The sequence below is a fragment of the Gopherus evgoodei genome, chromosome 6 (assembly GCF_007399415.2).
Source record: "Gopherus evgoodei ecotype Sinaloan lineage chromosome 6, rGopEvg1_v1.p, whole genome shotgun sequence".
NCBI classification, from domain to species: domain Eukaryota; kingdom Metazoa; phylum Chordata; order Testudines; family Testudinidae; genus Gopherus; species Gopherus evgoodei.
Window position 1 is genome coordinate 93,558,131 of NC_044327.1, and position 13,897 is coordinate 93,572,027.

At 42.2% G+C, this 13,897-nt stretch overlaps 1 protein-coding gene across 7 annotated transcripts in view; it reads right to left on the reverse strand.

The window, feature by feature from the left end:
* Nucleotides 1–13,897, reverse strand: part of MAST4 (microtubule associated serine/threonine kinase family member 4) — a 342,363-nt gene that overhangs the window by 58,372 nt on the left and 270,094 nt on the right. For all 7 annotated transcript variants that reach the window (XM_030566014.1, XM_030566020.1, XM_030566019.1 and 4 more), the window contains one exon: nucleotides 9,721–9,853. In XM_030566014.1, the coding sequence (XP_030421874.1) occupies nucleotides 9,721–9,853 (133 nt within the window). The remainder of the gene's footprint in view (nucleotides 1–9,720; nucleotides 9,854–13,897) is intronic.

Below are 13,897 nucleotides of genomic sequence, written 5' to 3' on the forward strand. Positions count from 1 at the left end.
AATACGGCTAATGGTTCAAAGGGTGGTCTGGCAAATATGGAGAGTGCAAGGTTGAGTTTCCATTGAAGTGCTGATTTCATCATTGGTGGGAAGGTCCTAATGAGACCTTTCAGGAATCTAACTGCTGTTGGGTGAGTAAAAATGGAGTGGCCTTTTGCAGGAGGATGGAAGGCACTGCTGGCTGCTAGACAGACATGCAGTGAACCTATGGGAAGCCTTCAAGTCTTCAGGGACAGGAGATAGCCCAAAATTGCAGGATTATCTGCTGACTCGGAGGATAACTGGTTCTATTGCATCCAAATAGAGAAATGCCTCCATATAGTTAAATAGCATTTTCTAGAGCCTTTTCTGCTTTGACGGGGGATAGACTGAATGGCCTCTGAATATAAATGCTCTAGGCCTGATGCTCATGCAAATACCAGGACATAAGCTGAAGAAGGCAGAGGCTGGGATGTCTGATCTTGACATTCTCCTGAGTTAACAGATCTGGGAAGGGACGGATGCTTATGGGAGGACAGATTGACATTTGTAAGATAACCAGAAACCAGAACTATCTGAGTCAGTTACTTGCCATGAGAATGATTCAAGCTTTGTCGTGATGAATCTTTCACAGTGGTAGCAGTGAGACGGGAGGAAAGGTGTACCTCAGTGGTCTGTTTAGGAAAATAGGAGGGCATTGCCCTGGATTCCTGGCCTAGTGCTGCTCTACAGCAATTATAGATGGAGTTCCTTGTTCATCTGGGAGGTGAATGGATCCCAAGATGGCGTTCACTACCAAGCGGGAACATCATTCAGCACAGAAACGCATCTCCCCCATTCATGGTTTGTACAGAAATGTCTGCTGAGATTGTCCACCGCAGAGTTCTGTGCACCTGGACGGTATGGGGTTCCTGATGCACCAATGCCATAAACTGATTACCTCTGTATAGGGAGGAAGAGATTTGTGTCTGCCTTGTTTATGTAGAAGACTGTTGTCATGTTGTCTGATGTTATCTGGACATGAGGAGAACATATAAGTGGAAAGAATGAATTGCAAGCTGAATGGATTGCCCTCAGCTCCAGTAGATTGATATACATCCTGCCTCTCCCCCTCTCCCCATCCCCAGAAAACTATATGCCTGGCACAATGTGGGCTCCCCATATGAGGGATGTGTCTGTGATTATGGTCATGTTGGGTATGGGTGGAAGGAAAGGGACTCCTGTGTGCAGTTGTTGCAGGTTTGTCTAACATACGAGAGCAGCTGTGATCTTAGTATAGATTGTAACCTTGGTATTCATATTGTTTCTCTTTGGTGAGTAAATTGACCAGAGCCAGGCCGTCGGGTAACAGAAGTCTGGTGAATGAGGTTATGTAGGTACATGAGGTCATGTGGCTAGACAGACCTTGACGGCAGGAGGTCTATGGGAAACTGGTCATATCAGCTGTTCGCAGCCTAGAATTTGTCCATAGGGAGACAGGCCTTCACTGAGATCGAGTCTAGGGTTGCTCCTAAAAAGACTCCTAAAAAGTGGACTTTTCTTTGTTTATGCAGAGTCCCAAGGATGCCAGAAGAGAGAGTAAGAATCTGGTCACTGACTGGACTCTGGACTGGATTTGCCTGTTAGTAGCTAATCGTCCAGGTACAGGAAAACAATGTAGCTGTTTACTCTCATCTGGACCACCACCACTTAGAAGAACTTTGCAAAGACAATGCAGGGTGCTGTAGCTATCCCAAACAGGAGTACTCTGACCTGAAAGTGCTCCTCAGGAATCTGAAGAGCCTTCTGTGGGATGGATGAATGTCCACATGAAAATGAGCATTTTTTCACATCAAGAGCCATGAACCACATGCCCTCCCTCCAGAGAAGGCATTATTGATGTCAGTGTGACCATACAAAATTTTGATTTTCAAACACACACTTAGCTGGAATAGAACGAGAATTGATCTCCATCCCATTTTTCTTGGGAACGATGAAGTATGGGGAGTAGAATCGTTCCCTCGATTTGGACTGGCATTTGCACTATAGCCCCTCGCTACAGGAGAAGAGTTCACTTCCTATAAAAGATTTCATGACAATGGTCTCTGAAGAGGGACCCAGAAGAGGGCTTGTGAGGGGGGAGGGAAGAGTGTAGTCGGAATGGATGATCTGTAGTATCCACTTGTCTTTTGTTATTTCCCTCCCTGGCAAATAGGGTGAGGCCACCAAAGGTTTGGGGGGCAGTAGGGAATGGTGCCGATAAGGGGATCTATTTCTCAAGCATCTTGTAAAAAGAAATCCCTGGTTGGTGGATTGAGTTGAGCAGCGGTGGTTGAAGAGAAAGCTGTATACCTGATCTTTGTACCCTCTGGTATTTGCGCAGTGGTTTGTAAGGGTGCTGGTGACAAAACGGTTGAGGGGGCAGTCTGCCTGTGGCGTTCTCTCTTTGGGGCCAGGGTATAAATGCCCAGGGAGTGGAGGGCTGTTCTGGACTGCTTTATCAAGTGTAATGTCTCACCAAATCTTTCACTGAAGAGGCTAGACTCAAAGAGCAAGTCGTTGATAAAATTATCAAAAAAATATCTTGAACACCAAAGAATGAAGCCATGATTCATGCATCGTGACTATGGCTCTAGCTATAGCTCTAATATGGTACTGGCTATGTTTACTGCTGCTTGGAACCAGGTTTTAGCCACCAGTTTACACTCATCTATGAGGTCTTGGAATTGAGGCCTGTCTTCTTGGGGAAATTTGTCATTAAACTCCACACCTTTAGAATAATTAGTAAAATGATATTTTGCTAACAGGGCATGGTAGTTAGCAATTCTAAATCCGAGGGTGGTTGATGAAAATACCTTCCCTCCCAAGAAGGTCAAGGCATTTGGCATCTGCAGGTCTTGCTTGAGGGTGTTGCAGTCCGGATCTTTCAGTGGCTGCCTACACCACTAAGGAGTTGGGTACTGGGTGAATAAACAGAAACTCTGCCCCTCTAGCTGCTACAAAACATCACCTCTCAACCCTTTTTAGGGTGGGGGCACAGGATGCAGGGGGTATGCTATACTCTCCTGGGTGGTTCCATAAATGGCCTCATTGATTGGGAGGGCCAACCACCAAGGACCAGAGTGTTGTAAGATATCCAGTAGTCTATGCTGCATGTCTGAACCTCCTCTAATGGAAGCTGGTGCGTGGGCACCACCCTCTGCTACAGTTGCTGGCATTGCCTATGATCATCGGTAAGGCTAAGATTTTGGCATGAGTATTTTTATTAAAAGTCACAGACAGTACATGGTCAGTAAACAACAGAATCACAGAAATGTACACAGAGATGGGGTTAGAGGGTAAGCAAGTCCAAGCTCCACCACCCAGAGCTGAATTAGTGGAATTTTGAGGAAGTTGTGGAGGTCTCATAAAATCACAGAATCTGTGACAGACTGGTAGCCTTAATTATCAGATGGGGATGGTGATGGAGAAATTGCCTCATTGAACGAGGAGAACGTCATGCCTGTTGGAACCACTGGTACTGTCAGATACAGCTTGATTTTTCCCTCTGCATACTCAAACGAAGCCAGCTGGTTTTGGCTAGGAAGAGAGGGCCAACGTGAATCGTGCACAGATCCAGAGTGTCTAGCATAAGGGTCCCATGTCATGGACCCCAGTGTGACCAGTATGAAGGTTTGACCAGTTGAGGACAGCCTCACAGCACTGAGTGCAAACAGTCCCTTGGGTAGTCATATCTAGGAGGAGGAGGGCTGGAAGATCTTCTGGGGTCTCTATCCAGGCTTGCTTCCCTGTGAGGCAAGGGTCTGTCTAGAACATTGGACTCAGTTGACAAGAAAATGGATTCAGCTTCTATCAGCAGTGCTGATGATATCAGTGAATACAAACTCTGACTTGTAGAAAGGATATGGGAAAATCTCTTTCTCCATGAGGCGGTTTCTTTGTCCACTGTTGACATGTCCCTGAGGAGGACTGGACCTGAACACAGAGAAGACTGAGGGTAGGGAAAGGTAAAAATATGCCCTGGAGAGATAAAGGTTCTAATATATTCAGATCTAGAGTGCGAGAGGTCCCAGAGGTGGTAAACGATGGATCCAGTGCATCTAAGTGCTTGGGGGTTGGCAGATCCTTCTTGGAGCATGGCAGTACCATTGAAGAGGAGTCCAAAGTGCAGCTTCCAGTTGGTGCCGGCAGATGCTAATCCTTCGGTTTATGAGTTGGAGCAGGTACTGGTACCAATGGACCCTTTCTCCTTCACACCTTACCCACTTGGTCAGGTTTATGGGGACCTAAGTATTTGGAAGCCATGCGTGAGGACTCACTTGACCTAGACAGAGTAAGGTGTGATCTTTTCTCTTAGAGGCAAACCCAGGGGATCAGTCCTTAGGTCTATGTCCCTTACTCTCGCGAGAGGCTGGATGGAATGGGATTTCTGGGTGAGTAAACTCTGGCTTCTGCTCTGGTTCTCGTCCTTGGAGGCGCACTGCACGCAGCCTGCAACCATTGTATAAGGGGGTCTCTCCATCCGGTGTCCGACTAGGGTCTCATGGCTCTCTCCATGAGATGTTTCCCCAGACAGAGCTCTCATCTCTCACATGTTCAGGGAGGGAAGCAGTGGCAGATGATGCACTTGGTGGTGATGTGAGCCTACCCAAGGCAGTAAAGGCAGTGCTGCTCTTTGTCACTGACACAGAATGAAAAAGGGGCAGGGGAGACAGTTCGTAAACCCTGGAACTTTAGGAATTGTCCATCTCCTGAGGGGAGGGGAGCAGGGTAGGGTCCCTGGAGTGGGGAAGAAACTATTCTATACTAACTATAACTAGAAAAACAGTAAAATACTAAAAGCCATTTACAATATATATCTACAGATAGGAAACTAGGCAGCAGCTTCAAACACAGAGGAATCCCATTTAGGCCATGTGGTGGTAACAAGGAACTGGAGAGGTATGTCTATGCCTGCTGCTCAGTAGGGAGACAAAGAGAGCAACTTTGCAGGCACAGACCAATGGATGCTACTTGCTAGAAACCTGATCTCAGGCACATTGTGGGCATGAATATCCATGCATGGAATACACAGAGACCAGCACTCAAAGAAGAAGTCCTAATTCTGCAGATCCCCTGCCTTGTTAGACTGAGGAACTCTCCAAAGTAGTCAAAATTAAGGGAGGCAATCAAGTTGCTCTGAATCCTGTGGAGCTTAGGACCTTCCTTGGGGCACCGGTGGTATTTAGGAGCAGCTACTGTCCTAGTCGGGCTTCTTAAAGTCTCATAGTACTAGAAGTTAACTGGCTAACAGGCATCTAGTTTATCCAGAGAAGGGCTTCAATGCTTTAAATTTTATGCAGACAAAAGGTAAAGTGCCTAAAAAGATCAGTTAAGAGCCATTTTCTTTCTAGAACTTTAAGGAATGTAACAGGGTTTTTGGCTACCCCATAGCTACTACTCCGGGGAAGTGTTAAGATTCCTAAGGTCTCGAAGTTACGTGGTTGCCCCTCTCAGCTTCAAGATGGAACCCTAGAATATGCTCTGTGGATCCAGAAACAGGAACTCGTCAGGGTATTAAAAGTTAAATGGGACAGGTAGTAGCTGAAAGACCTTGGGAAGCTTAGTCTTAATCTAATCCTATACATAGTTAATTACATACTTTACACAACTGAAGATACACATTTTAGTTCATAAGTATATGTGGAAAGAGTTTGAGAGTATGTGCTATGGATCAGAGATAAGGTTGCCAGAAATTTGTAAGGTTAATTTTTACATGTCAATATTGTCAACTGAATGTGGAAACTCTACGGATAATGGAATATTTATATAAATTAACTGGACATTTTCATCATTTTAACACTTACGGAACTTTATAACTGTAGTATTCTTGTTCTGAGGCTTGTACAAGACTTATTTTATTCACCAGAACAAATTTAAGTACAAGTTCTTGATAGGGAAATACTATATGGGTTTTTAAAAGTTACTCCCATGTGTGGATGATTTGTACGTTTTTAGTTTTAAAACACAAGGAACAAGTTAGTAAAATATATGAACCAGAAGAGTCTGTAAAATGTCATGTTGAAAAAAACAGATTTTTTTTGTGTTACAGAAGTACAAGAAAATCAGTCAATACCAGTACATTTTTTATTAATATTCCGATTATATTTTAAAAATTTAAACCGAAAAAAATTCGCCTGGGTTAAGAATTCTTATACCAACAAGATTCAAGCTGGAGTGAATTCTACTGCCAAGTTATAAAGCTGTGAATCTGATGGAGAGGCAGGGGGTTATAATGGAAGTGTTGATGTAGCCTTTATTGGATGGGTGAGAACCAAATCAGTATAATGTACTTTGACAGCCTTCTCAGCCCAAATTGCTTTCATAAATAGCAAATTAAAAATGGTTCTGTTTTAAACAGAACTTTCACAAAATAACTATTATCTGAGAAGTGCATATTATTTGCAAACAGTAGGTAGTAATGGAATGGAACCAAGAGTCAGCTTCTGAAGCAGGGAACTAAGGAACCATTTTGCAATGCCTGAAGAGATTTTTAAAACTCATCTAAATACCATTAAACATCTGCCCTTTTTATTTCATTGATTTAAACCATTTCTGAAGACTCATGATTCAAAAAGGTAAAGATGGTAATTTAAAAGCCACAGGGAAAAATCTCTCCCCAGGGAACTTTTCAGAAATGCAGCCACCAGTTTCTGATAAGTTATGAATCTGTTGTGGTATTGCTTTCAGTACACTATACATTTATCTGGCATTATCTCCAAGTAATGCACGCACCATTTCACTTGAAGAAAAGATACTATGGCCATGGCAGCAAACAAAGACGGAAAAAGTAGAGAAGGGTTTACATTGGCAGCTTCCCTTGCAAGGGGAAGGAAATCCTTTCTGTGACCATTTGCCAACATTGTATACACATTTTAATGAACTGTCTAGAAATCCAATAGTGATTCAGGGTGACATTTCTGAATGATAACAGCTATTATTGCTTTTTAGATCTTTTCTCCATGCAAAATTTTAAGAGTTTTCAACAGGATGATCTCAGTATAATGCTCTGAGAGAGAGAGAGAGAGGTGTGTTTCCAAACATTCCTTTGTGAAATCACTATATTGAAATGTATAATACCACTAACACATATTTTTTAACCTCGGCTTCTGAACTAAAATGGTGGATGGAGATGTAACTTTTTAAGAGACATTTAAAAAAATTATTTATACAGATACAAAAAAATTGATTTTTTTGGACACAATAACAAGCAATTCATGATATTTATATTTGTTACTTTTCTGTGGGGAGCAGAAATAGCATCAGTGTGAACTAGATGACCTAGTTTATTTTATGATAAATTTACAGAGCATCAACATTTAAAAGATGTACAGAATAACCCATTTCTCTGAACCTCCCATTTAACCAAAGGTCAGTAATCTCCCTTCCCCAGCAATTCACATTACATATTACAGCCCCACTTAGCCCATTTTTCTGATAGATTTGGATAACTCTGAAACCATTTAAAAATTAAAGCTATATTTTACACTATTTAGTTTAATTTATATAAAAAATGTATAAAAGTGATCTATTCAAAGTACAAAGACAAACATTCTGTTTGACAAATTATTCTATTCATAGATAAACAAAAAATTAAAGAAATTGTGTTCTCCTCTCTCAATTACCAGAAGTTTACATAGGGCCAAATCCCTCACTCATATTGAGTACCATACATGTGGCCTCAATGAAGTCCAGGGGGCTATTTGTGGAGTGACAATTAGCATGGGTGACAGAACCGGGCTTATAACATTCAAAGACACAGACTCTCAGACTCGCACAGAAAATCAAACCCTCCTAATTCAACCCACATATGTGAACAACAGGAACACAGAAATACTGGGTCAGACCAAAGGTCCACCTGTCCCATGGTTCTTTGAGCTACAGTAAGCTGAGCCACTCATTCTTTTCCAGTGATTTGCGGGAGAAATAGTCTGTCCTTTTGGGCATGGGGAGAATTGTGGGAAGGCAGTAGAGCACTGTCAACACTTGAGTTATTTAGCCTCTGACCTCAAGTGTTACCAGCCCAAGTGAAAACAGCACCCAAGCTGTAACCCATGCCACCAGCTGGGCCAGTTAGCCCAACTTTAAAGCAGTACTAAACTCAAGTGAGAGGATTTTGTGTGTAGGCAGGAGGGAAGTTAGGTGAAACATCTGAGAAAGGGGCTGAGTTAATGTTGCAGAAGACAACTGTGGAATGACCTGCCCATAGGCAGTTTCTTCCTAACTTCCATTAGTTAGAAATTGGTTTATGGCCTTCCAAAACTCTTCAGTTTGTTTTAAATCCTGACTATCAACAGTCATATGTAAAGTGTAATCCCTATATATATCCAACCCTTTTTTTAATCCTGCTAAGCTTTTGGTCCCAGTAATCTCTTGCAGAAATGAGTTCCACAAGCTATGTATGGGCTTGTGTGAAAAAAATATTTCCTTGTGTTAGTTTTAAATTCACTTCCATTTAATATTCTTTTGTTCTTTTATATTATATACATGATATTGTACTTATATCTATTTCTCTATTATTCATTTTATATATTCCCTCTTATGGGTGTCCTCCCTGTGGTATTCTCCACGAGTTTTGCCATGTCTCTAACCATTCTCACCAACCGTCTCTGAACCCCTCTGTCCTGGAGTATCACTGAAAAAGGCAGACAGGCAATTGCATAATATTCTCTGTCTTTCTTATGAACATTTTCTTCCTGATTTTCAGCCTCCAGTGCTTATGCACTGACCCTGAGCCAACTTCTTCAGAGCATTCTGATACCTAAACACTTCCATTAATCCCCAAGGATGAATTATAAAGCGTGTCAGCGGATGGTAGACTCTGGCTTCAAAATGGAGGAGGAAACTGTCTCATCAAGAAACAGGCGCAATTCTAATTCACCCTGGCATTGTCCGTAAAACAAGATCAAGTGATGAGATTTCTGTACTGAAACAGCAACTAATGGGATCTTGAGTCAACCTAGTAAAATCATCTTCATGGACATAGAAATCACCCAGGATAATAAGGCTTTGTAATTTGAATGCCAGTGCAAGAAAATCAATTAGCACCTTTGGAGAATCTGAGATGTAGCAGGCTACACAACACAGAATGCTAGCCCTATCATGGGGCTCTCAAACAAAGCAGGCACACACAAATCCAGTTTGGGAACAGAAAACCTCCTACATGTAAGGTCAAATGCAACCAGTAAGGTGCACCATTTTCCCAACCTTCTTTTCACTCATACTCAATGGAGCACCTCTCAGGACACAACAGGTCTAGTAAAGAACCTCTGCTTTGTCCAGTAATGTCTCAGTTACACATCCAGAACCTGGGGCTTCATCTGTGATCAAATCGTGGACAGTAACCATCTTATTAGCCACAGTTAGTACATGCAGATTTGTATTGCCAGGTTAGAGTGATGGAGAGTTATATCATCAGATCGTTTTGCTGCATTTCCATTAAAAACTCAAGGCAATCTTCAAAAATAAAATCAGAGATCTGTGACGGAAGCTCAGAAATCTAGAGAGACTAATAATGTTCAGAGCTGTTCTCGAAGCAGGTGTAAACTATGGTACTTAATATTTGTATTTTTCCCTTCACTCGTGCACCGAACACTCCCCTCTTGGATTTATTATTGGATGCGCACACACTGCATCACAGAGACCAAGAAGCATAGCAGAAATAATTCCATTTCTTATCATCTTGATTTGGTAATTGCTGGTTAGACCATGATACGCACTTACCTTCCAGAGGATCCTTATTCAGACCCAGCTGGCTTATAATATACCTAGGGATGTCTGTTTTAATCACGTGCCCCTCTTTAGCATGTCCTTCTGCAGCTTCCAAGAGATAGTAAAATTCTTCAGGATCAAATTCCTGGAAGAGAAGTAAAAATACTCACCATAATTTTCCTTGTTAGAAACTGTACTCCTAAACTCTCACATCAAAGCTTCCTTTACATCTCCAAGCTTTTTGTTACTTACCTAATTAAAAGCAATACTACATCACTCCATTACTAGTGGTCCAAAACACTACAGTAACATGCTGCAAATTGCAATGTTTTAGACTATTATTAACATAGGCCACGGAGCCCCAAGGACCACCCAGGACATAGCCTGACAATTTTTAAGAGGCTGGGATTGCCACCTGGCTGGTTTTTGACCAGCCTGGCTGTTTTTCCTACTGCCTTACCCATTAGCAGCTGCAATGTGCTGGGCAATTTTTAAATTTTACAAGTGGGAAAAAACAACCTGGCACATTGCAACCAGCTACCGTAACCTGTTCACATGCACAGCAGTGGCAGGTGCTGTGTAGCCATCTTCTAAGTACGGTATGCAGGTACGTGGTTGGGAATGCTGCTAGCACAAGCACCCAGGTCCCACTCTGTGTGCCAGGCTCTCAATGTGCCAAAACCTTGTCAGCTGAGACTTCTGCTTCTCTCCGTGCCAAGGACTGAAAAGTGAGATGGTTGGACCAGAGGCTTGCCAGCAGGAAGGCAGGAGCTCCTGGGAGGGGATGGGTATAAGGCCTCATGGGAAGGTAGCAGACAAAGAGGACTTGCACTGCCGCCTGCGTGTGGGAAGAAGGAATGGAGACACCTTAGAGAGGAAGAAGGTGGTCTGACTGATGGGCGGCATACTGTTTAGAGGAAATCTATGGCCTCCCCACCCCTTCAATGGTGCTGCACTGCTTAAGTAATATGGAACACTTTAATACGTCATATAAAGGGCAGGAAGCAATTTTTTCAGCATTTTTCACAGTAATACTGGTTGAATAGTCTATGATCATCAATATGTTATTCAGTGATTACACGTCACATGTGGAAGATGTCCTAACCTCTCATGCCTGTATGGGTAAAACAAGCCACTGTTCATATAAACACATACCAGATGTACATACATCCCAGAGCCCTCCTTTTTCCCCTAACTGCAATTTTAAGGTACTTCTAATGAATCAAAGTGTACTGTATTTTAAGAAAATTAAATTAAAAAAACTATCAACAGCACTAGACCTAAATCACAAAGGCCAGAATATTACTGAAAATTTGGTACCTTGCGAGGGACTTCACATCTGAAAATGAAAACTCTTACACAATCTACTATATTATTACTATTTATCCCATGACTAAAAGGGTGTTAGATGTATAAGAAAATCAAAAGAACACCTAAGCCTCTTTTCCTAGCTCCTTAAATTTAAGTTCTTTATCTTGCAATCTAAATAGACAATACACAAGAGGAAGAATAGGAATGAATAAGGGAAGTTATCAGAGACAGCTTTCTTATTTGCTTTTTTGTTAAAATATAAAGTTATCCTAATTTCGTGTTCTCCCAAACTGCAAATTTTCCTGTGTTAAATTATGTCAGAGGTGTCCTATTTCACAAATCCCTTACATTCCTATCTATCTCCCTGTCCACCATTAACTGAGGCAAGAGCAACAGGGTTAGAACTAGGGCTGGTTGAAAGAATTTTGACATAACAGTTCTCCCCCAACACATACCGATCATAAAATGCCGACTCAGGAGAATTGAAACATTCTCCATGAATACATCAAAGCTTTTGGTGGAAACCTGGCAGGCAGGATACCTGGGTGCTCAGCTCCCTGGTTCTCCTACAGCCAGCTGCCTGGGGAGAAGGACAACCTGAGACCACAGAGAGCACATTTCAGTTAGCTGGGATGATTTAGTCAGGATTGGTCCTCCTTTGAGCAGGGGTTGGGCCAGGGAACACACATCCAGTAGGTGAGACAAGCAACCTATATGTTTGGGAGAAGCTGAAGAAAATACCACTGCATTCACTGGAGCTTCTGCACACACAATATTTTAAAAATATTTAACTTATTGATCAATGTCAACTTTGAGCTGATGTCATTCATCACTGAATTACACACCTGCTTCATGCCCTTAGGGGTAAGCTAGAGAAAAGAGATGGCCCCTTATATCACATTCTGATGGTCAAAAGACTAGTTCTGGTAATCAGCTGGGAAACAAACCCCCAGAGGTGAAGGTCTTCCAAAGAGAATATGCTGCATTGAGCCCATAAAAGTTCATTCTGAGGACTGTTGGCTTGGGTACTCCAGCTGATTTCACAGGAGTAGAGAGGATGCAAACCAGGTAGGATTTATAAATGAGCATCAACGCTTTGAATAATACGTAAGTTCCTGGAGGACAGGTCCATCAGTGGCAATTAGACAAGATGGTCGGGGATGGTATCCCATGATTTAGGTGTCCCCAAACGTCGAACTACTAGAAACTGCGACCAGATGACAGGGGACAGATCACTCAATAACTTCCCTGTTCACTCCCTCTGAAGCATCTGGCACCAACCATTGTCGGAAGACAGGATACTGGGCTAGACAACCTATTGGTCTGACCCATTATGGCAACTGTTATACTCTTACTTGGAAGTGAATAGGAAAGACAGTGCAGTCTTCCAAGAAGTAGTCTGAAATATTCTCTAAAAGTCACACTACCAACCAAGCAGGTATTGGAGGAAAAAGAAAAAACAGATTTATTAGTTGTAGCTTCTAAGGATCTTCAAAGGTTGACCCAGTGTAAACACAATAAAAATTCACATAAGCATGCTAACTATGGCAAGGACCTCATTGTGGACAAACAGGCCACTAGTTCCACCTCAGATTCCAGAAGCAATATTTAACAGGTTCCCAAAAGCTCCCACTTCCTCCCCACCCCCAAGTAGGAATAGAGTTCTAGAGTATACATTCGTTGTTTAGTCTCAGTTCACTGTGATTTGGTGTTGACATCAGCCATTGCATATTTCTTCCTGATGCTCCACTGACCATCAGTCCCTACCTCAGCAGCATCTCTTCAGTCCGAATTGAACAACAAACATTAAATGCCTTATCTTCTGCCACGCTGCTCGTCTTACATGTTAATGTGTTCCCCTTAGATATCATGACATTTTCTTCTCCCCATCTGCATTGACAGTGGAAATACTGTACAGCTCCACCTCTGTTTGTTAACACATCAGAGTAAGTTTTAAGATAGATAACTTTAATCACATTCATGTATATACAATTGCAAGTGAGTTATCTATTTTCTGACCTCAAGTTTTACCCTCACATTACCTTTTTCAGATACAGAAACCCAGTAGAAATGAATAAACTTTTAAATATTTGGTAGTAACTCACAGCACTTCCAAAAGCAGAGAAAGCTCTACTCATTCGATTAACAAATGAATACAAATAGGTGCTCAGATACCATGAGCCTGGTATACATACCTAGTTAGAAACAGTGGGACTGGCAGCATCATCTATTATTCAAGCTGCTCAACATTTCCCATTATAAGACCCGGTATTCAGTTACTTATAAAACGTTGCTAAATTCTAACTAGTTGGGCTGAAAATTTTCAAGCTCAGTGTCTGTATCAGGCTGAATTTTTCTGGAAAAACACCAGTCAAAATGGTTCAGCATTTCCAAGAATATGTTATCTTGCCCATGTTAAAAAAGTGTGGAGATCTTTTGAGATATTTTAGAGCCCACATGCCCCTCCTCCCCCATACTTTGGAGAAGAGTCTGAAATTTGGCAAAGGATGTTGCATATGATAGGTGTCCGTGATATACCTTTTGCTGTCTCTGTCAAAACCTGCCAATTTTTTTTTCTTTGGGGCCAAGTTACAAACCTTAAAAAAATCACTGTTCACAAATGAGACTTGCCAGATTACAGCTAAAATTCTTCTAAGGTTCCAACTACACTAGGCATGAACCAACCTGCGGCTGAACTGGAATTTCCATGCAACCGTCATGAGCTACGCCAGAGCAGGGACTCAGAAAAGAGAGCAGAGAACCTGTTTCTCTTGTGCTATCAGAGCCCACCCTGTTGGGCCCAGGTTGCTCAGAGAGAACAAGGGCTGAGCCTAGGGATGAAGAGGGATTAGAATGTGACAAGGGGCCTGGGAGGGAG